The sequence below is a fragment of the Acinonyx jubatus genome, chromosome A3, assembly GCF_027475565.1.
Source record: "Acinonyx jubatus isolate Ajub_Pintada_27869175 chromosome A3, VMU_Ajub_asm_v1.0, whole genome shotgun sequence".
In the NCBI taxonomy this organism is placed as follows: Eukaryota; Metazoa; Chordata; class Mammalia; order Carnivora; family Felidae; genus Acinonyx; species Acinonyx jubatus.
Window position 1 is genome coordinate 59,314,833 of NC_069388.1, and position 24,358 is coordinate 59,339,190.

Here is a 24,358-nt window from a genome sequence, read left to right on the forward strand (position 1 = left end):
TACAAAAAAAATGAATTCCAATCTCATTACTTATGCAAAAATGAACTCAAGATACATGACAGACCTAAATGTAAAACACGAAAATATAACTTTTACAAAAAATTTTGGGGGATCTAGCATTAATCAGGTTTTAAGACTTCCTGAAATTAAAAGTACAATCCAAAATAAGTTGGACTTCATCAGAATTAAAAACTCTGGCTATGCAAAAGACCTTATGAAGGGAATGAAAAGGGGCACCTGGGTGGCTCAGCTGGTTAAGTGCCCAACTTCAGCTCAGGTCATGCTCTCTTGCACTTTGTGAGTTTGAACCCTGTGCTGGGCTCTGTGCTGACAGCTCAGAGCCTGGAGCCTGCTTCAGCTTCTGTCTCTCTCTCTCTCTCTCTCTCTCTCTCTCCCTCCCATTAAGTGCTCTCTCTCAAAAATAAGTAAACATTAAAAAAATAATAATAAAAAATACATCTTTGAAGGGAATGAAAAAACAAGCCACAAAGAGGGAGAGAATATTTGCAAACCACATTCTGAAAAGGACTAGTATCTAAAGTATACAAATAACTCTAAGAACTTAACATAAAAGCCCAAATAATCTAAATTAGAAAATGGACAAAGGCATAAGAAGACATTTCACTGAAGAGCATTTACATATGGAAAATAAAGGATATTCCACATCATTAAGGCATTTGGGAATATCACTACGCACAAATCAGAATGCCCTCTCTACAAAAAAAAAAAAAAAAAAGTGATAATAACCAATGTTGGTAAGGATGTACAGGATCTGGATCATTCAAACATTGCTGGTGGGAATGTAAACTGGTATAGCCACTCTGAAAAACAGTCTGTCATGTTCTTGTAAGACTAAAAATGTACTTACCATTTGGCCCAGCAATTGCACTCTTACACATTTATCCCTGAATAATGAAATTGTTCTCATGCAGAAACTTGTACACAAATGTTTATAGTGGCTTCATTTGCCATAGCCAAAAACTGGAAACAACCCAATTGTCCTTAATGGGTGAATGGTTAAATAAACTGTGGTTCATCCCCATTCCATAGAATACTATTAAGCTATAAAATGGAAAGAACTATCAATTCATGCAACAAGTGGATGAATCACAAGAGAATTAAGGCTGACTGGAAAGAAGTCAATCCCAAAGATTACATATATACATGATTCCATTTATTAAACATTTTGAAAAGAAAAAATTTTACAAACGCAGAACAGATTCAACGTTACCTGGAGTAAGGATGGGCAAGGAAGGGGAGATGCACAGAAAGGAGATGAATATGGTCACACATGAACAACATGAGGGATTCCTACAGTGATGTTCTATACTTTGACTCTGGTAGTGAATACACAAATCTACACAGGTGATAATACTGTATAGTACTAAACACAAACACAAATGAAACTGGGCAAATCTGAATATGGTCAGTGAACTGTATCTAGGCCAATATCCAAGTTGTGATATTGCATAATTTTACAAGATGTTACCATGGTGGGGAAACTGGGTAAAGGTACAACAAGGATCTCTCTGTATTGTTTCTCACAACTGAATGTCTACAATTATCTTAAAAGTTTCATTTGAAAAACCAAACACTGTTAAAATAAAAAGACAAGGCTGACTGAGTAGTTTCTTTTCAATGCATATATACCTGATGAAGAATTTGTGATATTAAGAACTCCTACAACCCAATATTAAATGATGTTATTTTTTAAATGGGCGAATGATCTGAACACTTAACCAAATGAGATTCAAGAATGACAAACACATAACAAGATAGTCAATGTCACAAATGTAAGAAAATATAAATTAAAGCCACAATGAGATGCCACTACACAGCCACCAGGATGACTAAAATTAAGGACTGATAATACTAAGTGTTGAGAGAGGATGTGGACCAACTGGAACACATCCCCAGAGGGAATGTAAAAATAGCACAGCCACTTTGGAAGAGACAGTTTGGCAGTTTCTTAAAGTTAAACATACACACTTACCATAGGACCCAGCAATCCCACTCCTAGGTATTTACCTAAGAGAAATGAAAACATATGTCCACACAAAGACTTGTACTCAAATATTCATAGCAGCTTTATTCATAATCACAAGAAGCTGGAAACAACCCAAACATCCATCTACCAGATAATTTATAAACAAATTGTCATCTATCCACACATTGCACTACTAATCAATGATAAAAGAATTAATGTTACGTATACTGACGTGGATAATCTCAAAAGTATTATATTAAGTGACTCAGCCAGCCAATAAAGGCTACAAACCCTATGATTCTACTTTTATGAATTTCTGGAAAAGGGAAAACTACAGTGACAAAAATAAAAAAATAAAAACAAAAAAACTAGTGATTTCTGGCCAAAAGCCAATTCATTGTAGGGAAAAAGTATTGACTACAAAGGGTCATAAAGGAACTTTTGGACTAATGGAAATATTCTAGATCATGACTGCAGTGAAGAATACACAACTATACACATTTATCAAAACTTATCAACTGCACCACTTGAAATCTGTTATATCAATACCTTGAAAAATGTTAATTTGAATTTCTAGTAATACTCTAACAATAGTTTAGAACTTAGAGTGCATTTATCAGTTTAAACAGTTATGGTTAAAAGCATGTAAACCTAATATAAATCATTTACCCGTTTTTATAAGTTATGAAAAATAAGAATAAAGCTATAATATCTTCTAATACTGTAATTTCTATTAACATGATATAATGTATAACTAAAATGATGTTAAAATAAAAGAATCTTTTAAAAACATGGTATTTATTAATTGTGTGTGCAGGCATATACTCAACTTTGGTATTTGGCTTTTTGGAATTAAATAAAAATCATGTAGAAAATAAAGACATACTTCATTTTGATATCAATATAGTAAAACATTTAACGATACAAAACACTATCCAAAAAAAGTTCACTGAAAAAAAGTAAAAGGAAAATTAACCTTATATGCAAATCTCTCAATCCCACACTTGGCAAATTTCATTTAATAATGACAGGCATTTTCCACTAAAGTCTAATGTAAAGGTAGACAAGTATGTAGAAAATGCAACCCTTGCCAAACTATTTCAGAATTCAAAATCTTCAAGCTTCCTAAGACTTTCTCCTACCAGCCCCTCTTCACCCCCTGTAGAAGTTTTACAACCTGGCCCCAAATTTCTCTGACACTCAGAGACAGTGCTCTGTCACCTTCACTTTTAACTTGGGGCTACTGATCAACTGACTATGGTAAAAATGATGCTATAGTTCCTGGGCCCATAACCTTCCCTGGCAACATCTACTTCCTGACTTTTGAGATGTTCACTGCCAAGCTAATAAGAATGTCCAGACTACAGAGAGATCAAATATAGATGTTCCAGCTAAAGTCCCAACCAAGAACCACCATGATGATCCACCAGAAGTGAGTGAGGTGCCAGGTAAGGTAGCCTTTAAGATGACTCCACCACAGCCACCATTTATCTGCAACCACATGAGAGACCCCAAGTGAGACCCACCTGAGTCGAGTCAACCCTAAGAACCAAGAGATAATGACTTTTATTACTTTAAGCCACTAAGTTTGGAATGACTTATTACAATGCAAAAATAATTGGAGCACCTATATATTTCTTCCTATTTCTAATCAATACCAAGACCTATAGAAAGGGTAAAATCCAAAACACAACATTTCTTCCTCTCTACTCATCCCTAAATTGAAAAACAAATTGATCGTAATCTTGAAGTACCGAGGGAAATGCTGGGGGAAGGAACAGTCACGCCTAACCCTGTTACTACTTTTCAATTTACTTTGGTTTCTGCTCATCTCTCCCAAAACTCTTATCAACAATTAGTGGAAAAGCATACCGAGGAATCCAATTCTTTACTCCTACTCCTAACTCTATCCTAGCAGCACCAATAGCAATAAGGAAAACAGAATCCTGCCTTCTCCATAGGATGCCTTTTAGCATTTCTCCAATTTCCATCTCTTCTTACCCAGCACTCCTTGATTATCAAGTTACATATGCAAAAAGGAAAAATAAGACAAAAGAATGAAAAGCTCCATAGTCATAGCTCTCTCACTAGCTCCCATCACTACCACAACCACCAACACCCAAAAGTGCTCACTCTCCACTCCCCCAGTGGAGTTCTATCTTATGTACTACAACCACTTAATTCAGAGCTACCTATTCACATTTGGGGAGGAGGGAGCTCCCCCAGCTTACTATTTCCTTATAAACTGTTTTGACTCCTTTAAAAGGGATATGAAACCATATGAAATGCTACTTTCATTGCACAATGCAATGCAAACAGAACATATCTTACTACCTTCCACAAAATTCAGCCTAATTCACCACTTTCTAAATACCTGATACATTAAAGTGACAACACAAGAGCAACACAAGCATCATCCTGCAGACCCCAAAATACATATAATCTAAATTCATACATATTATCGATTCTAATGTGTCTAAATATAAAATCAGTCCAGGGCATTTTTTTCCAAACTGGAGTGTGTACCCTCGATGGGAAAGGGGGGGTGGGGAGCGTCAGGAGTGGAAATCAGGATTGTGGGTTATTTCAGAAGCCTAAAAATTCTCCCTAGTGGCTTCTGTTTTAGCTGTTTCTAAATTAAAAAGAATTTTTTTTTAATGTTTATTTATTTTTGAGAGAGAAAGACAGCATGTACGCATACGGAGGAGGTGCAGAAAGAGAGGGAGACACAGAATCTGAGGCAGGCTCCAGGCTCTGAGCTGTCATCACAGAGCCTGATGTGGGGCTCAAACTCAGACCACGAAATCATGACCTGAGCAGAAGTCGGATGCTCAAACGACTGAGCCACCCAGGCACCCATTTTTAATTAAAAAACATTTTTTTTTAATGTTTATTTATTTTTGAGAGAGAGACAGAGTGTGAGCAGGGGAGGGGCAGAGAGAAAGGGAGACACAGAATCTGAAACAGGCATCAGTCTCTGAGCTGTCAGCACAGAGCCAGATGCAGGGCTCAAACTCACAAGCTGTGAGATCATGACCTAAGCCGAAGTCAGACGCTTAACTGACTGAGCCACTCAGGTGCCCCTTAATTTTAATTTGATAATAAAGATTTAAGATAAACATGTCATGAATCATCCAGATAGCCACCTTATCAGACTGTACTGTCACGGAATATCAACCCAAGCTTTTGTTTACAAACCTCCACTTGAAATTTGATGAAAAAGATCAGGAGCAGACGATGTAAACACTGTGCCAACAGAAGGTGCTATAACACAAAACTTAAAATCATTAGTTCAAATTGAAAAAATTATTAGAAAAATTGAGCCCTTGCTGAACTCAAAAGAAGTCTATTACAGGAGTCAATACAGTAACAATAAAATGGTCAATTTAGATACTGCCACTCAAAGAATTAATCCGGAATAAACAGCAACAATATCACCTTGTTAGAGATGCAAAATCTTAGGTCCCACCCCAGACTTACTAAATCAGTATCTCTTTTTTAACAAGATCCATAGGTTAATTACATGCACATTAAAGTCTGAGAAGCACTGATTTAGAATCGACAACACAGTAATATCATCTTTCATGTCAATGCTACAAATTTGAATGTAAAAAATCTTCTATTTCTTACTATTTGATAGAAGAGTATTTTGAGTCTCATACTTTCACAAGAAATACAAGTTTTATACTTAGTATTACCCCGTAGATATGTATAGACACTATTGATAACTTAAGCCAATATTCTGAATTAATATCTTAAGAAAGGACACAATCTAAGCTCTAAAATAACTGATCAAATTGAGCACATTCAGAAAAAAACAATTTGAGTACATTCAGCACTCACTGAAAGTGAACCTGTAGTCTATATTCTGTACAAGTAACTCTGGTCCTTTAATCACTGTCAAAGGTATAATATCCACTGGGACCCCTGGGTGGCTCAGCTGGTTAAGCACCCAACTTCAGCTCAGGTCATGATCTCGCATTTCATGAGCCCCACGTCAGGCTCTGTGCTGACAGCTAAGAGCCTGGAGCCTGCTTCGGATTCTAAGTATCCCTCTCTCTCTGCCCCTCCCTAGCTCGCACTCTGTCTCTGTCTCTCTCTCAAAAATAAACACTAAAAAAAATTTTTTTAAGTATTATTTCCACCTAATATACTTTGGTATAGTACCCAGAATAACCAAATAGACATTAATAAAATTTTTATGCAGGAAACTACTCTCAGGAGAGGATACTTGTCAATAACCAACTAGCTGGACAACACCATCAGTAGAAAGAGCTGGCTGCACCTGTGTACAGAATTACTAGGCAATAGAGAAGCAAATGAAGATCTAGGATATTCTTTGTCATCCACCCTGGTAACTCAAATATACAGCACACTCCTTTTCCTGTTCGTTCTGATCTGGCCTGCTCTGAGGGAAGTTTTAATTAGAAAGGGATCTGAAAGACACATATATAATAATTTTGGGAAGCAAAACTGCAATCTGAAGGGTGGCACTCCTATAAACTAAACTCCACATTCTCTCTGCATCTCCTCACTGTATTATCTGTAAGAATATTTGTTCCATTAAAATGTAAGATCCTTTTAAACTCCTTTTTTTATGCCCGATTCACCTCAATACCTTCTACAAGTAATAATGACCAAGAAATTTAATACATTCCAAATAGGCATTATTAAATAAAGAAAAAACTATTCTGGAATAGCAACTACAACTTTCATACAATTGGGAAGGCAGGTTCATCACAGCAGCTTAATAAAAACCACACTACCGCAATAACAATTACTGAACTTTTATTTTGATCACAGAACTTCCAAATTGAATTTTCTGAAACAAATTCAAACAGTTAAAAAAAAATCCCATGAGAGAAAAGCACAATGACTTTTCATTTATCCAAACACAGACAAGGATTCTACTGTATGTGAAATTTCCAAATGAATGGAAATGCACCCCTCTTTAAAATTTAAGATGTAAATCTTTCTTATGTTGATTATGTAACCTCCTGAAATACTATTTACAAATGTCTGAGGCTGGAGCGCCGGGGTGGCTCATTCGGTAAAGCATCTGACTTCAGCTCAGGTCACAATCTCCCAGTTCATGGATTTGAGCCGGGCATCCAGCTCTGTGCTGACAGCTCAGAGCCTGGAGCCTGCTTTGATTCTGTGTCTCCCTCTCTCTCTCTCTGCCCCTCCCCTGCCTGCACTTGGTCTCTATCTTAAAAATAAACATTAAAAAAATTTTTTTTAAATGTCTGAGGCTGTTTCAAAATGATGAGGAAATAAAAGAGTAGGTAGAATATAGATGAAACAAGATCATCCATGGATCTGTAATATTTGAAACTGAGTGATGGACACATGTGGATTCATTATTCTACTTCTGTATGTGTTTGAAAATTTTCATTTAAGAAAATTTATACTACAGCAGTCAAAACAATGTGGTACTGGTATAAGGCTAACCACAGACCAAAGGAATAAAAAATCCAGAAATAAATCCATTCATCCATGGTCAGTGGACTTGACAGCAGTGCCAACACCAATCAACAGTCAAAGAAATAGTCTCTTCAACAAACGGTACTAGGTCTAGATGTTCACATATAAAAGATGTTGAACCTCTAATTCACATCATATACAAAAATTGACTGAAAATGGGTTAAAGACATAAATTTAAGTGCTAAAACATAAAATTCTTAAGAAAACATAAAAGTGAATCTTGACCCTGGACTTGGCAATAAGATTCTTAGCTACAATACCAAAGGTACAAGCAACAACAGCCAAAAAAAGAAGTTGGACTTCATCAAAATTAAATTTTTTTTGTAAAAGGGACACTATCAAGACAATGAAAACAGCCCATATAATGGAAGAAAATATTTACAAATCATACATCTGATAAAGGTCAAGTATCCAGAATATATACAGAATTCTTAAAACTCGACCTTAAAAAAACAATTTAAAAATGAGTAAAGGACTTACACAGACTTTTTGCAAGGACATGCAAATGGATAGTGAATACATATGTGAATACACTGTGAATACATGTGAATACATCATTAGTAACCAGGGAAATGCACATCAAAACTAGGATGGGACACCATTTCACAACTACTAAGATGATTATTAAAAACAAAAATAAAAACAAAGGCTAAGATACGAAGAAATTAGAACCCTTTCACACTGCTGGCAGAAATGTAAAATGGTACAGCCACTATAAAAAGTTTGGTGATTCCTCCAACATTTTTCACAAAACTAGAATACTAAAATGTATATGGAACCACAAAAGACCACAAACAGCCAAAGCAAACTTGGGTGGGGGAGGGGGGAGAGGGGCCATGGGCAGGAGAGATATATCACAATCCCTGATTTCATGATATAGTACAAAGCTGTAGTAATAAAAACAGTATGAAACTGGCACAATAATAGACATAGGTCAATGGAACAGAATGGAAAGCCCAAAAGTAACATTTATATGGTCAATTAAATTATGACAAAGGAGGCAAGAATCTCTTCAATAAATGGTGCTAGGAAACCTGGACAGCTACATGTAAAAGAATGACACTGGACCAATTTTTTTTTTTAAGTTTATGTATTTTGAGAGAGTGAGCGAGCAAACAAGGTAGGGGCAGAGAGAGATTTGGGGAGAGAGAGAGAATCCCAAGCAGGATTCTCTGAACTGTCAGAGTCAGCACGGAGCCCAAAGTGGGGCTTGAACTCATGAAGGATGAGATCATGACCTAAGCCACAGTCAAGTCAGATGCTTAACCAACTAAGCCAACCAGGCACCCCTGGACTGCTTCCTAACACCATACACAAAAATAAACTCAAAATAGATTAAAGACCTAAATGTAAGACCTAAAAACATAAAATTCCTAGAAGATAACACAGGTAGTAACTTCTCTGACATAAGCTATAACAACATTTATCTAGATATGTCTCCTCTAAGGCAAAGAAAATAAAAGCAAAAATAAACTACTGGGACTATATCTAAATTAAAAAAACTTGTGTGCAGTGAAGGAAACCCATCAACAAAACCAAAAGAAAACCTCCTGAATGGAAGAAGATATTTGCAAATAACATATCCAATAAGGGATTAATATCCAAAATAAACACAGAACCTCTACAACCCAACACCTCAAATAATCCGTTAAAAATGGGCAGAGAACCTGAATAGACATTCTTCCAAATACATTTAAAGGGTCATCAGAAACATGAAAATATGCTCAACATCACTCATCTGCAGGCAAATGCAAATCAAAACCACAATGAGTTATCACCTTACAACCGTTCAGAATGGCTAGTATCAAAAACAGTAGAAGTAAGTGTTGGCAAGGATGAGGAGAAAAAGGAACTTTTGTGCCCAGTTGGTAGGAACATAAATTGGTACAGCCACTGTGGCAAACAATATGGAGGTTCCTCAAAAAATTAAAAATAGAAATAAAATATGATCCAGTAATTTCACTACTGGATATTTACCCAAATAAAACGATTAACACTAATTCAAAAAGATACATGCACCACAATGTTTACTGCAACATTACTTACAATGGCCAAGATATGGAAGCAATCCAAGTATCCATCGATAGACAAAGGGATAAGGAAGTTGTGGTGTACATATACAATGAAATTATGCAGCCATTAAAAAAAAGGATGAGATCTTGCCATTTGTGACAACATGGATGGACCCAGAGGGTACTATGTTAAGTGAAAAAAGTTAGATTGAGAGACAAATACCATATGATTTCACTCATGTGGAATCTAAAAAAAAAACATAAATAAACAAAACGCAGAATCAGGGGCACCTGGGTGGCTCAGTCGGTTAAGTATCAGACTTCAGCTCAGGTCATGATCTCTAAGTATCAGACTTCAGCTCAGGTCATGATCTCGTGGTTTGTGGGTTTGAGCCCCACATTGGGCCCTGTGCTGACAGCTCAGAGCCTGGAGCCTGCTTCAGACTGTGCCTCTCCCTCCCTCTCTCTCTCCGCTCCTCCCGGCTTGTGCTCTTTCTCTCAAAACTCAATGAACGTTAAAAAAAAAAAAAAATTTTTTTTTTAAAAAGCAGAATTAGACGTATAAATATGGAGAACTGATGCTTGCCAGAGGGGAGGGGATAGGCACAATGGATGAAGGGGAGTGGGAGATACAGGCTTTCAGTTATGGAACGAATAATATAGTCAGTGATATTGTAATAGCATTGTATGGTGTTGGACGGTAGCTACACCTCTGGTGAGCATAGCACAATGTATAAACTTCTCCAAACACTATGTTGTACACCCGAAACTAATGTATCATTGTGCATCAACTATACTCAAAAAAAAAAAAAAAAAAAAGTTTGGTGGTTCCTCAAAACATTAAACATAGAATTACCATATACCCACCAATTCCACCCCTAGGTATATACTCAAGAGAACTGAATACAGGGACTCAAACACCTGTACATAAATGTTCATAGCAGCACTTTTCACAACAGCCAAAAGGTGCAAGCAATCAAAAATGTTCATCACTGGATAAACGGATGAACATTATTTGGCATACATATACAAAATGAAATTATTCAGCTATAAAAACAAAATGAAGTACTGACACATTCTACGACATGGATGAACCTCCAAAACATTATGCTAAGTAAAAGAGTCCAGACACAAAAGGTCATATGTGGTATAATTCCATTACATGAAATATATATCCAGAACAGGTCAATTAAAAGACATAAAGTGGATTAGTTCCTGGTTGCCAGGAGCTCAGAGGAGGGGGAAATGGGGAGTGACTGCTTAATGGGCACAGATTTCCTTTGGAGGTGCTAAAACATTTTGGAATTAGAAGAAATAGCAAAACATTGTGAATGTATTAACTGCTACAGAATTACATTATTTAAAATGGTCGGGGTACCCAGGTAGCTCAGTTGGTTAAGCATCCAACTTTGGATCATGTCATGATCTCATTGTTCGTAAGTTCAAGCCCATATTGGGCTCTGTGCTGACAGCTCAGAACCTGGAACCTGCTTGAGTTCTGTGCATGTGTGTCTCTCTGCCCCTCCCCCACTGGCTTGCTCTCGCTCGCTCTCTCTCTCAAAAAAAAGAAATGAAACATTAAAAATAAAATTAAGTTAAAATGATCAGTTTCATGTTATGTTAATTTCACCTCAAAAAAACTTCACAATACTGATTACATATTTCATATTAACCCAACTAAGAGTGAATTAATAACAACACTCTATTCCTTTTTCAGTAGTAAGTTTGCAGGCTTTCAAAACGATTTTGTCCTTAAACCAAACAGGACAGAATGCAGTTACCACTTATCAGTTTAATAATGCCTTTCAATTCTAATTACCAAGAGACTGAGATAACCAAATTTTGAGAATTCTAAATAAGTTCAAAATGAGAACATGAAGAGAAAATCTACACAAGAAAAAAAAATTTTTAGCCAGATACCTATAACGCAAGTGTGAACTTAAAAAATTATGAGCTATACCACTATGAAATGCAGTGTAAACCTTGAACAAACTGTGAAAAGCCACTGTGCAGCTAGAAATTTGACATATGGACTGAATATTAAATATTAGAGGATTTGTGTTAATTGCACTAGGTGGGATAAGGGTATTGTGGTTATATTAAAAAAACATTCAGGGAGAAATGTCAAGATATTAATAAAATACATGACAAAAATGGAGACAAAATTCTATTTACAATTAAATCTACGTGATAAGTATATGGGGTTCATTATATTATTCCTTCAACTTTTCTGTGTGCTCGCAATTTTTATATTAGAAGTTAAACTTCTATATTAAAAACAATTACAGGGGCACCTGAGTGGCTCAGTCAGTTAAGAGTCTGACTCTTGATTTAAGCTCAGGTCATGATCTGAGGGTCAAGAGATCAAGGGCCACATCAGGCTCATGCAGAGCATAGAGGTTGCTTAAGATTCTCTCTCCCCCTCTCTCTGCTCCTCCCCATCCCCACTCATGCGCCCTCCTTCCCACTCTCTTTCTAAAATAAGTAAAATAAAAATAAAAAAATGAGTAAAAATAAAATTTAAAAATTACAAGCTTGCATAAACAAAAGGTAAACTTTGGAATGAATCGGGCACCTATTACTTTGTCTCATAATTTTTGGAGTTTGGAAAGGTAATGCCTTCCCAACATTTCATTCCTTTAAGACTTTGTTAATTATTAATGTGTCAAAAAAAAGAAATTAGTTTTCATTATTTTGAGTTTAGAGCAAATTAAATTCTTGAGAACTGAAAATCCACCAAGTACATACCTTTTTTTCTAGGTTCAGTCTTGACAAGTCATGCATTTAAGTAATATCTAACCTTAAGTAAAATGTCACTGACCTGGACTGAAGGATTATAAATTAAAATGAAAATATTAGATAACAGCACAACTGTCCCTGTACTGTTTTACACAGCATTAAATACTATCTATATGCAAGGTAAAATTTCAAATCTAACCATGTAAAAAAAATAGAAATAGCATGTACAAGTTCCAACCTAGAATAAGAGGGGAAAAAACAGAAATAAAGCATGGCAGAAGTGGCACAAATGAAAACAAAATCGATGGCTGAAATAAAGTCAAATCTATCATTAATACAAGCAATATAAGTGACTTTAAATCCTTAAAGATAGGCTGTCAAATTCTATTATAAAAATTCAATGTTACGCTGTTTACCAAGACAGACCCAAAACAGCTACACAGAAAGGTTAAAAGGGAAAAGATGGAATACTCAACAAAACACTAGGAAACCAAATCCAAAAACATATAAAAGGGATTATACACCATGAGCAAGTGGGATCTATCCCAGGATTGCAAGGTTGATTCAACACAGAAAAATCAATTAACATAATCCAACATATGTGAATAGAAAAAAAGACAAAACCACATGATCGTCTCAGTAAATGAAGAAACAGCATTCAACAAAATCCAACATTTTCATGGTAAAAACTTTCTACAAATTAGAAACAGAATGGAAATTCCTCAATCTGAAAAAGGGCATCTAGGAAAAACACAGTTAACATCATACCAAATGGGTAAATACTGAAAGCTTTTCCCCCTAAGAAACAAGACAAGGATATCCACTCTCCCCATTTCTAGTCAACATTATACTGGAGAATCTAGCCAGAGCTTTAAGCAAGACAAATAAGCCAAGAACATTTAGACTGGAAAAGGAGGAAACTATCTGAACTTGCAGATGACATGATCATGTCCACAGAATACACATACATACATACGTACACACACACACACACGTCAAAATATCATTAGAGCTAGTAAATGAGTTCAGTAAGATTACACGATAGATCACTATACAAAAATTGTATTTAAACTATGCACTAGTAATAAACAATCTGAAAATGAACTTAAAATAATTCTACTTTCTGGGTGTTGTATGGAAACCAATTTGACAATAAATTTCATATATTGAAAAAAAATAAAAAATAAAAAATAAAAAATAATAATAATTCTACTTGCAACAGTGTAAAAAAGAATTAGATGCTTAAGAATACTTTTTTAAAGAACTGCAAATGTTGAACTCTGAAAACTGTAAAAAAAAGAAAAAAATCACTGAGGGCATTCACTTTCGAATGTCCCCTCTCTGTAAAGAGAGCTTTCCTACTATTCTTCCTTTTAAAAAAAAAAAACCTTTTTAATGTTTATTTTATTTTTAAGAGACACAGAGCATGAGTGGGGGAGGGGCAGAGAGAGAGAGGGAGACCCAGAATCTGAAGCAGGCTCCAGGCTCTGAGCTGGCAGCACAGAGCCTGACGTGGGGCTGGAACCCACAAACCGTGAGATCGTGACCTGGGCTGAAGTCGGACGCTCAACCGACTGAGTCACCCAAGCGCCCGTATTATTCTTCCTTTCTAATCTTATATTCTAATAAACATTTGCTTGCTGCTGGCAAAAAAAAAAAAAAAAAAAAAAATCACCGAAAGTAAAGACCTAAGTAAGTGGAAAGACATCCCACACTCATGGATCAAAAGGCATAATATTGACAATACTCCCAAAATTGATCTACAAATGAAATGCAATCCCACTCAAAATCCCAACTACCTTTCTTTCTTGTTGCAGAAATTGAGAAGTGACCCTAACATCTGTATGGAAATGTAAGGAACACACAATAGCTAAAACAATCTCAAAAACAAGTTAGAAACATCACACTTTCCAATTTCTAAACTTACTACAAAACTAATGCAATCAGGAGAGTGTGGTACTGCCGTAAGGACACAAAGATCAAGAGAACAGTATTGAGTCCAGAAATAAACCCCTACACATATGGTCAATTGATTTCAACAAGGAATTAGAGAGAGAATAGTCTTTAACAAATGGTGCTGGGACAACTAAATATTCACAGGCAAAAAATTAAGCTGGACTCCCACCTCACACTTAATAAAATGTAACTCAAAATAGCTCAAAAGCCTAAATGTAAGAGCTAAAACTACAAAGCTACAAGAAAAAAAAAAGAAACAGTAAATCTTCACGACTTTGGATTTGGTAACAGTTTCTTAGATCTAACACCAAAAGTACATGCAACCGAAGACAAAAGAGATAAATCAGACTTCATGAAAATTAGGAACTTTTTTGCTACAAAGGGCAACGTCAAGAAAATGAAACAACAGGGGCACCTGCTGGCTCGTCAGTAGAGCACGTGACTCTTGATCTCAGGGCTGTGAGTCTGAGACCCACATTGGGTGCAGACATTACTTAAAACTCAAAAAAAAAAAAAAAACCAAACAAAAAAACCCAGAAAGTGAAACAACAACCTCCTAAGGCAGAAAATAACCCACAGAATGGGGACAAAATATTTGCAAATCATATCTCACTAAGGATTTGCATTTAGAATATATAAATAACTGATATTCCTCAACAATAAAGAAATCAATTTAAAAATAGGCAAAGGATCGGAATAGAAAGTTCTCCAAACAAGATATACAAAGATCCAAAAAGCACATGAGGACATACTCAACATCTTAAGCCATCATGGAATGCAAACCAAAATCCCAGTAAGACACCACTTCTCACACCTACTAGAATGGCTATAAATCAAAAAGTGAGAAGACAGAAAGTGCTGATGAAGAGATGTAGATTCTTTTGGAATTCTTTTCTTATAAACATTTTTTTAAATATTTGTTTATTTTTGGGGCGCCTGGGTGGCTCAGTGGGTTAAATGTCCAACTTTGGCTCAGGTCATGATCTCACAGTTCATGGGTTAGAGCCTGGCATTGGGTTCTGTGCTGACATGACATCTCAGAGCCTGGAGCCCGCTTCAGATTCTGTGTCTCCCACTGTCTCTGCCCCCTCCCCAGCTTGCACTCAATCTCTCTCTCTCAAAAATAAATAAATAAATAAATAAATAAATAAATAAATAAATAAATAAATAAATTTTAGTGTTTATTTTTAAACACTCTCAAAAATAAACACTAAATATATATGTATACACACACACACACACTTATTTATTTTTGAGAGAGAGAGTGTGTGAGTGAGGTAGGGGCAGAGAAAGGGAGACAGAAAATCCCAAGCAGGCTCCTTCCTGTCAGCACAGAGCCCTCCCTACATGAGGCTCATATCCACGAACTGTGAGATCACAACCTGAGCCAAAATCAAGAGTCGGATGCCTAACTGAGCCACCCAGAGACCCTAAGAAATTGGAAATCCTCTACATGGTTGATTGGAATGTAAAATGGAGCAGCAGCTTTGGCAGCTCCTGAAGAAGTTAAATACAGAGTCACCCTATGACCCAACAATTTAACTCCTAGGTATAAACACCAAAGAACTGAAAACATATGTCCACACAAAAACTTGTACAGGTATTTTTATAGCAGTATGATTCATAATAGCCAACAAGTAGCACCCCAAGGTCCATCAAGCAATGAATAGGAAAATAAAATGTAGTATATTCATATAATGGAATTTTAGAACACATGATTCTAGCCTTAGAAGAAATGCCAACCACAATGTCATCAGTCTTATCTATCAGCTTCACAAAAGCTAAGTACCTGAAACCTAATGACATAAATCTGAATTAAAACAGTACTCAATTTGGGGCGCCTAGATGGCTCAGTCAACTGAGCGTCAGACTCTTGACTTTGGCTCAGGTCATGATCCCAGGGTCATGGGATCCACGTTCAGCACAGAGCCTGCTTAAGATTCTCGCTCTCTCCCCTCTGCCCCTCTCCCTTGCTTATAAAATAACAACAACAACAACAACAAAACCAACAGTGCTCAATTGTATTTTTAGGGACTGCTATCCAAAGTTTATGGTTTGAATAAAGTTTCAGAAACAGAAAAGCCACATATTTTAGACCCCAGTGGAAAGTACATTTCTATCACCAAAAGGAGGACTGAAAACCAATTATTCTAAAAATGACTGCTACCTGGGTGAAAAATAGGGATTTCTCTTAAAGAACATACCTGAAATTTTATATACCATGTCTGAAACAGGAAGGACTGAAACATTAAATCATCATTGTTTTCACTTTAAACATACAGGTTAAGAGAAAAGCAATTATGTAATTAAATTGGTTGATAGACAAAGAAATTCTTTAAAGAAATTTTGGCACTGATTAACTTATAGACAATGGCTGTCATTCTCCTTTTTTGAGTTCTTAATCTTTAATAGTTGTTTCACCAATAAAGACCCTATGAAGATATTAATTTTTCATTGGAAAGTCTGTATTTTGGAATATCAAGATTTCTTAAATCAGCTAGGACAGCACAGTGAAAAGCCACAGGTTCTGGGGTCAGAGTCTACCTACCAGCTGAAAGGCTCTAACCACAAACATATTTTTACGTTAAATCCCACTTTCCCCTTATCTGTATTTACATAATAGTTCTTGAATCTCTATACGTTTCCCTTCCTCCTAGATTCTCAAACTAGTTACAATGTGGTTATTGGTTCTAAATTAAGTTCTTTCGTTAAAGTTACATAAATATGTGGTTACTGCTAGGACAAGCTGGGTTACTATGATTATTTCAATACTGTTTTAATAAGGGTTCAAAATACCTGTGTATTTTGTACTATAATTTCTCAACAGTTCATATTTGTCACAGGGCATAAATTAGAATGGGAGAGGAAAAGAAGTCATTTGAATGCTGCTGCAATGTAATCCTCTCCCTGTTCTCCCCCTTTTCACTATTTACATATTATCACAAATTAATAACCTAACCACAACTTAGGCCTCACCTTTTACACTATTTCTAGTAACAAAGTTCAGTGAGTTGGTCAGACACAAGATAACCATCTTAAAAGTTTTCTTATTAAACAAAAAAGAAAAATTACATAAACAGCAACCAAACTGTTAAGATATCTAGGAATAAGCCAAATGAGAAATATCCTAAAGACTCAAATAAAAAAAAATAAAATTTTACTCATCTACAATTAACCAAATAGAGAAGCATGTCTTATCAGCAATTTGTTTACCACGTTATTTCGATCACCTAGGACAATACCTGGCACTTAAGTGATTAGGCAGACAATACATTTCTTGAATGAGATAATTCAATATCATAAAGATGTCAAGTATACTAAATAATCCAAAAACTTAATGGGACTTAGAATTAAAACCAATTCCAACAGATTTGTAATAGACTTGATAAGTTCACCTACTGCATAAAAAAAAAAAAAATCCTAAGAGCATGAACATGACCACAGATGTCGTAAGTTGTCCTTGAGCAGTTCTCAAACATTTCTATCATCTGTTAGAAAAACACTAATGATGGTCCAACAGCTTAGAAAATGTCTCACACATGCCCAAATCTAGTTTAGGAATCCCTAAATCAGCTGTTCTCAAAGTAGTCCCCAAGACCTGTTCAGGGGGGTCTAAACTAATTCAAGAGATCAAATCTATTTTCAAAATAATACTAAGAAGCTATTACACTTCTTTATTCTCATTTTCTTACAACTGTAAGGTGGAGTTTTCAGGAGGCCACATGATGTGCGATACTGCTCCAAGAATAAATGCACAAACATATGAGAATCAAGTTCTCTTCTAAGCCAGACAGTAAGGAAATTTGCAAATATGTTTGATACCTGTCCTTTCATTACTTTTTGAAAATGATTACTTAACAACGCTACTTATGCTAATATATAATGTGTTCATTAGTTTTTTAAGTAAACTCTTTGCCAAGGTGGGACTCAACCTTATGACCTCAAAGATCAAGAGTATCATGCTTGGTGGCTCAGTCAGTTAAGCGTCTGGCTCTCGATTCTGCTCAGGTAGTGATCTCAGGGTTCGTGAGATCATGCCCCACACTGGGCTCTGTGCTGACGGCGTGGATGGAGTTGGCTTGGATTCTCTGTCTCCCTCTCTGCCCTCCCCAGTTCACATTCTATAAAAATAAATAAACATTAAAAATAAAAAAGAGTCCTACCAACCGAACCAGCCAGGCACCCCGAGTTTTATTTTTAAATTAATAACAACTATTTTAAGAACTTTTAATTTGTAATACAGTTAAGTATTGATAGATATAACCCACATAAAAACGTTTTTAGTTCCTTAGGAAGTTAAGAATGTAAAGGGGTACTAGGACCAAAAAGTCTGAGAACTGCTGTTCTGACCTAACCACTGACACTCAGTTCTTCAGCTAAACAATGCTTTGCCTGCCTTACAGATCAAATCCAAATCTAAGGAAAGAAACTTAGATAAATAAAGCACAATTAGTAGGCAAGCAACATCAAAAATAGCTGCATCAGCTCTCCAGAGATCACCACTATAGAAGGTTAAAGTTATTACAAGCTAACAACAAAAGTTTATCATCTGCTTTCTCATCCATGTATGGCAAACTATGACAAATATCACGTATCAATTTCCTAAAGTATCAGTAAGGGAACAAGGTAAACCAATAGAACTCTTGGATTATACATCTTTTTTATGATCGAATATGTGAAAACACAAGGTTTTTAAAAAAATTTTTTAATGTTTATTTATTTTTAAGAGGAGGGGGGAGGGGCAGAGAGAGGGAGACACAGAATCCCAAGCTGGCTACAGGTTCTGAGCTGTCAGCATAGCTGGACGTAGTGCTGGAACCCACGAACTGTGAGATCATAACCTGAGCTGAAGTCAGACGAGTAACCAACTGAGCCGCCCAGGAGATAAGAAGGTTTTGTTTTATTTTGTTTTGCTAATTTAAGTATATACAGATGAGAAATAAATGCCTTTGTTGAACTAGACTATTTGGACTACTTGTTACTTGGTTTACTCCCTCTCTAGGCAGCTCTAGAGTATCTGATATACTCGGAGCTCCTTCTGAGCAGGTTCCTTAAGCAGATAACCATGTTTTCTACCACAGGGGAGGGACCCTGCTACCCTGATCATACCTGATTGACTAGGATAAATGTCTGACATTAGAACATTCCTAAAGGTGAGGAAACTATCTCAAAGACAGCCAGAACTCCCATGAAAACAGGGAAATTGCCAGTAATAACAGGAATATTACCTGAGTTAAAACAACAAATAGTGGAGTCACTATACTGGCAAATTTACTGGTGTAGAGAATGACAGCAAGAAATAACCTGATGGTGAACATACCCTAGAACTCTACGGAATCCTGGAAGACTTTCTAGCTCCTGAATGACATCCCCACCGCCATGATATCTGATGCTGGGATACATGATATAATTGTCTTTCTTCTCTCTGTATGCCCCCCCTTTTTTTTTTGCAGGGAAGGTAATTAATACTATTAATGTGACACATCAACTCCCTTATAATCTGCAATTTATAACTACCACACTTAAGGGGATCAAACAAACAAAAAAGGGACCAGAATGAAGAAACAGAGGCTAACTATGAAAAACTAAATAATTTAGATCCTTTTTCTTTACACACATCCATAAGAAAATCAATTGTATTGTGTAAATGGAATAAGTACGACATCACTAGAACACACAAGATCCCATAGGTCCCATTACATAAACTGAGGACTGTGAGAATTATGAGCATATTGGCCTTGGGACGCCTGGGTAGCTTAGTCAGCTAAACGTCTAACTCTTGATTTTGGCCCAGGTAATGATCTCATGGTTTGTGAGTTCAAGCCCCGCATGGGACTCCGCTCTGACAGCAAGGAGCCTGCTTGGGATTCTGTCTCCCTCACTCTCTGCCCCTCCCTCCCTCCCTCCCTCGTCTCTCCCCCTCCCTCCCTCCCTCCCTCTCTCTTTCAAAAATAAATTAACATTAAAAAAAAATACTGGCCTTATGTTTTGTATGATTTATAGATATTGAATCCTAGCCCTTATCTCATCAAGAGTTTTTCCAGTTGGGGCACCTAGGTGGCTCAGTCAGTTAAGCATCCGCCTTCAGCCCAGGTCAATGTCTTGGGTTCACAAATTCAAACCCCGCATCAGGCTCTCTGCTGTCAGTGGAGCCCTCTTCAGATCCTCTGTCTCCCTCTCTCAGTCTGCCTCTTCCCCCATCGGCTCTCTCTCTCAAAAATAAACATTACAGAAAATTTACATTAAAAAAAAAAGTTTATCCAGTCAACTGAAAAAAGGCAGGAAAACTTGAATACCTTAACAAAATCTCATTCTCAGAATTACCCAAGCTGTAAAATTTTAGAACTTAGTTTTTGAACAAAAGTCAGTCACTGGTAAGATAACATGCAACTCAAATAAAATCAGACACTCAGATGAAATAAAACCTAATTTTAAATGAACATTGAGTGACTGAGAAATTAAAATAAGGATTAAACATAAGGAAGTAAGAATTAAAACAAGTATTTTCTCTGTTCTTTCCAAAACCTGAAAAGTGACTCAATGCCCTATCTTGATTAGTAAGCAGCTGCTCATTTCTCACCCAGTTCTACCTGGCCAGAAACATTTTCAATTTAGCATAGCTTGAAAGGGAAGGGCAGGTGGAATGAATATAAAATCATTAAAAGTGGGGATTTTTATACAAGAGTAAAACCAGACAAATATCTTATTTTACACAAACAAGAACGTTAATCCTAACAGAGGGCTCTCTCCTTCTAGACCTTCTTCCCAGTCTGTTTTTCTCTCTTTTACAAATATTCAAAATATCCTTGAAAAAAACAGTATTCAACATACAGAAGGTCAAAGCAAACTAATTCACAAGTAGTGGAACTTCTCTGGTCCCCGCCTCCCCGCAAATACCTTCCCAGTCCCTCCTTTCCACTAAAATATCTTACGTGGAATGCCAAAGTAAAAAGGCCAAGCAGTTCTGGTCCAAGGGGGACCTCTGCAAAACTCTGGGATTTCTTACATTATTATCTGAAAGGCATTTAAGCAAAGGAGGCCATGAAACATTGCGGGGGGGGGGGGGGAGGACTTAATACTAGCACATGAGAAAATAAAATTTTCAATTACATTGACTTCACTTTCCCTTCAAAATGAGCCAAAATATAAAACAACAGATTAGTCTGGGGCTGGGGGGGGCGAGGAACCAGTAGTAGCATTTCTCCTATACTTCCAAACCAATCATTTAACAAGAGGCTCCAGTGTTTGCACTTTAAACTTTACGTCACTCATGAAAATCTTTATAATCAGTAACAAACACTTTTTTTCTAAAAACACACAAACAAGAATAAGTGTCTCCCCTATGAATAGCTTTTTTCCATTATGAAAGAACTTAAAAAGTAAAGCATTAACATACATGTATTTTTTTTTAATTTAAAGGACTTCTGTAATCCTGAACCAAGCAAACCAATTGAGAAAAAAAAAAAAAACTTTTTAAATAAGACAGTGGACAGCTGAGTGGATACTCCATAATACTTAAGAAAGCCTTAATATTCCTTAGACTTGATGATAAAATTGGGGTTTTTTTCCCCTCAAGTATTTATCTTTCAGATACACTTGAAAGACTTACACATGAAAGGATTGAGATGGCTTTAAAATATCCAGCAGGTGGATAAAACAGAAATGGTCATGTAATAACCATGGGTAATTGGTACACAAAGCTTTATTATACTCATCTATTTCTTCCACACGGTTGAAGAAAAAATGCAGCCTATGCGTCAAAACATCCGGCCAAAAGCAAAGAAATTTTTGTCCCACGAAATCACCCAGAATTCTGCTTATTTTCTCTAATTTACCTGGTTTGATTAGCAAGTTCTAGTCTGCAAGCCAATTAACTTCCTCCAATTCCAAGATTCACCTTGATGTCTTTCAATTCCACTCATCAGCTAGGTGACTGCTAGGTAACTGTCAGGTGAGCACACAACCCAGAATTCCAAATTATAATTAGTAACCTTATTTTAACTTCAAGACCTGATATCCATTTTTGAGTCAAAATGACTATTACAGATGGTTGTCGTGGTTTTTGTTTTAATTTTACCTTACTCTCCCCCTAATCTCTGAACTAGTTTGGGGAGTAGAATACAAAGCTGAAATATAACAGATGTTGTTCCCTCCCTGGGAGTAAACTTTGAAAAGAGTGAAAGAATTCAATCGAATGTGACACACAGAAATGTGGCAAAAATTTCGGGGTAGGTAGCTTTATGATACATCCTTACACTCCCTCCCCCCAAAAACCTTTTAAGTGGTTAGAAAGGAGAGACCCGGGTTGGTTGGTTTTGTCTCCTCCCCAGTTTTTAGGGGGAGGTGCTTAGACAGCAAAGAAATGACCAAAAGACAGGCCGGAAGAAGGAAAGCTTTGAAAAGCACGGAATCTGGACAACCAGCCCTTAAATAATTGAGACCTGTCCCCAAATACAATAAAGGTTAAGAGGGAGTTACCTGTTAAACACCTCCGGGTAATTCCAACGCACCTGAGCGGCTCAGAGTTTAAAAAAAAAAAAAAAAAAACTAGCTCTAGGTGCACATATTCGAACTCTCCTCTCCAAGTATTCATAGGTACAAAGGCACAGAAAGAACTCTTCCTCACCGTCGCTAACAGTAGCGCTGCAAAAACAACTCTCTCGCCCTGGCCACGATGGCCGGGCCGTGGCCGGCCCAGAGAAGCGTCCTGAGCCCCTACCCCTGGGAACCCCGAAACCACTGCCCTGCTCCTGTGGCGGGAGACCCCTCTTTCCAGGCCGGGAGAGAAGTAGCCACGGGACCAAGTATCGACTGGAAGAACGCCGCCGAGGCCCTCCGCGCCCGCCCGGAACTGGGGTCTTGGCCCCGCGCCGCCCCATTCTGGACTCAGGCCCGGGGCCCCGCGGTGCCGGTCGCGAGCCTCGCCCCCGGTCCACCCCGCGCCGGCGGAACCCGCGCGAACCCCTGAGCTGCGCCGGACGCCGCCGTGCAGACCCAGTCACTGGCTACCTGTCTTCGCTCTTGTTTTTCTGCTTCTTCCCCATCGTGTGTCAGCGGCGCTCGTAGCCCCAGCCCCTCTATTCGGTCTCTTACAGACCCAATGTCCCCCAGCCGACTTTGGTCTCTGTTCAGCTCCGTTCCCCTCGCGCTGCCGCCTCTCGCACCCGGCTCTCCACAGACCCGCGCACTGGGACAGGGCACATATGGTGTGAGCTCTGAGTGCGCAAGCGCATCGCCCAGCGCCTCGGCGTGAGGACGCAGGGCGCGGCTCATCGAGAGCTGCGCTTTGGGTAGAGTGTCTCCAGTTCACCCGCCCCTCAGGGCGGGAGCCCGAGCGCCCCCTTTCCACAAGCGTCCTCCGCGCAGCGATAACCGCGGGGTTCTAGAACCCTGACACAGACAATGAGGCCGAAAATTCCCCTTGTCAGCTCCATCTGTAAGGGGGAACGCGGACTTGGATAGTTGGAGCTCATTTCAGAAATAAACCTTGGGCTTTCGGTCCACCTCTGTATCTTTGTATTCTCAGACGCACGAAGTTCAGTAAAGAACCATGATGAACAAACGACAGGCACTCTGCATGATAAATCCAGGACAAATTGTAACTTTCGGTAACATCCCTGAATTATGAAGTCTGTTGAGTCACTAAAAAAATAATTACAATAAAATAAGGACACACCCATTCCCCAAAATAAATCTTAATCTTTACATTCAAAGCGAGAGCAAGTTCTAAGAATTTGTGTTAGGGAAGGTAAAAGGAACCTACTAGGGTGGTAAGCATGTTCAATACCTGGATCTGGACGGTGACATTATGGGTTTATCTATGTAAAAACTAACCATGCTGTGTAAGTTATACCTCGACTTTTTTTTTAAATTTACATCCAAGTTAGTTACCATGTAGTGCAACAATAATTTGAGTTATACCTCAACTTTTTTAAAAAAATGTGTTCATTAAACACAATGCAAGGGAAGTTGGAGTGTCACTCTGGAGCAAGACCATAGCTGTCTCGTTTCTGATGTAACATTACGTGTCCTAAGGCTCAGACCCTAAGAAAGTCCGACAATGCGAGGTTGACCACTTATAAACTACAACTTCCAGCGTACTTTGCTCCCTCCTCCGTGGGCCGTTTACTCCGAAGAAGGCTAGTAATCGGAAACCTGGGGTGGAGAAATGGGAGATGCG

At 37.6% G+C, this 24,358-nt stretch overlaps 1 protein-coding gene across 1 annotated transcript in view; it reads right to left on the reverse strand.

Annotated features, from left to right (window-relative positions):
* Nucleotides 1-23,451, reverse strand: part of EIF5B (eukaryotic translation initiation factor 5B) — a 92,685-nt gene extending 69,234 nt beyond the window's left edge. The window contains 3 exon segments of the mRNA XM_015065142.3: nucleotides 1,994-2,028; nucleotides 23,188-23,421; nucleotides 23,424-23,451. Of these exon segments, the coding sequence (XP_014920628.2) occupies nucleotides 1,994-2,028; nucleotides 23,188-23,421; nucleotides 23,424-23,451 (297 nt within the window).
* Between the last annotated feature and the right edge of the window lie 907 nt (nucleotides 23,452-24,358).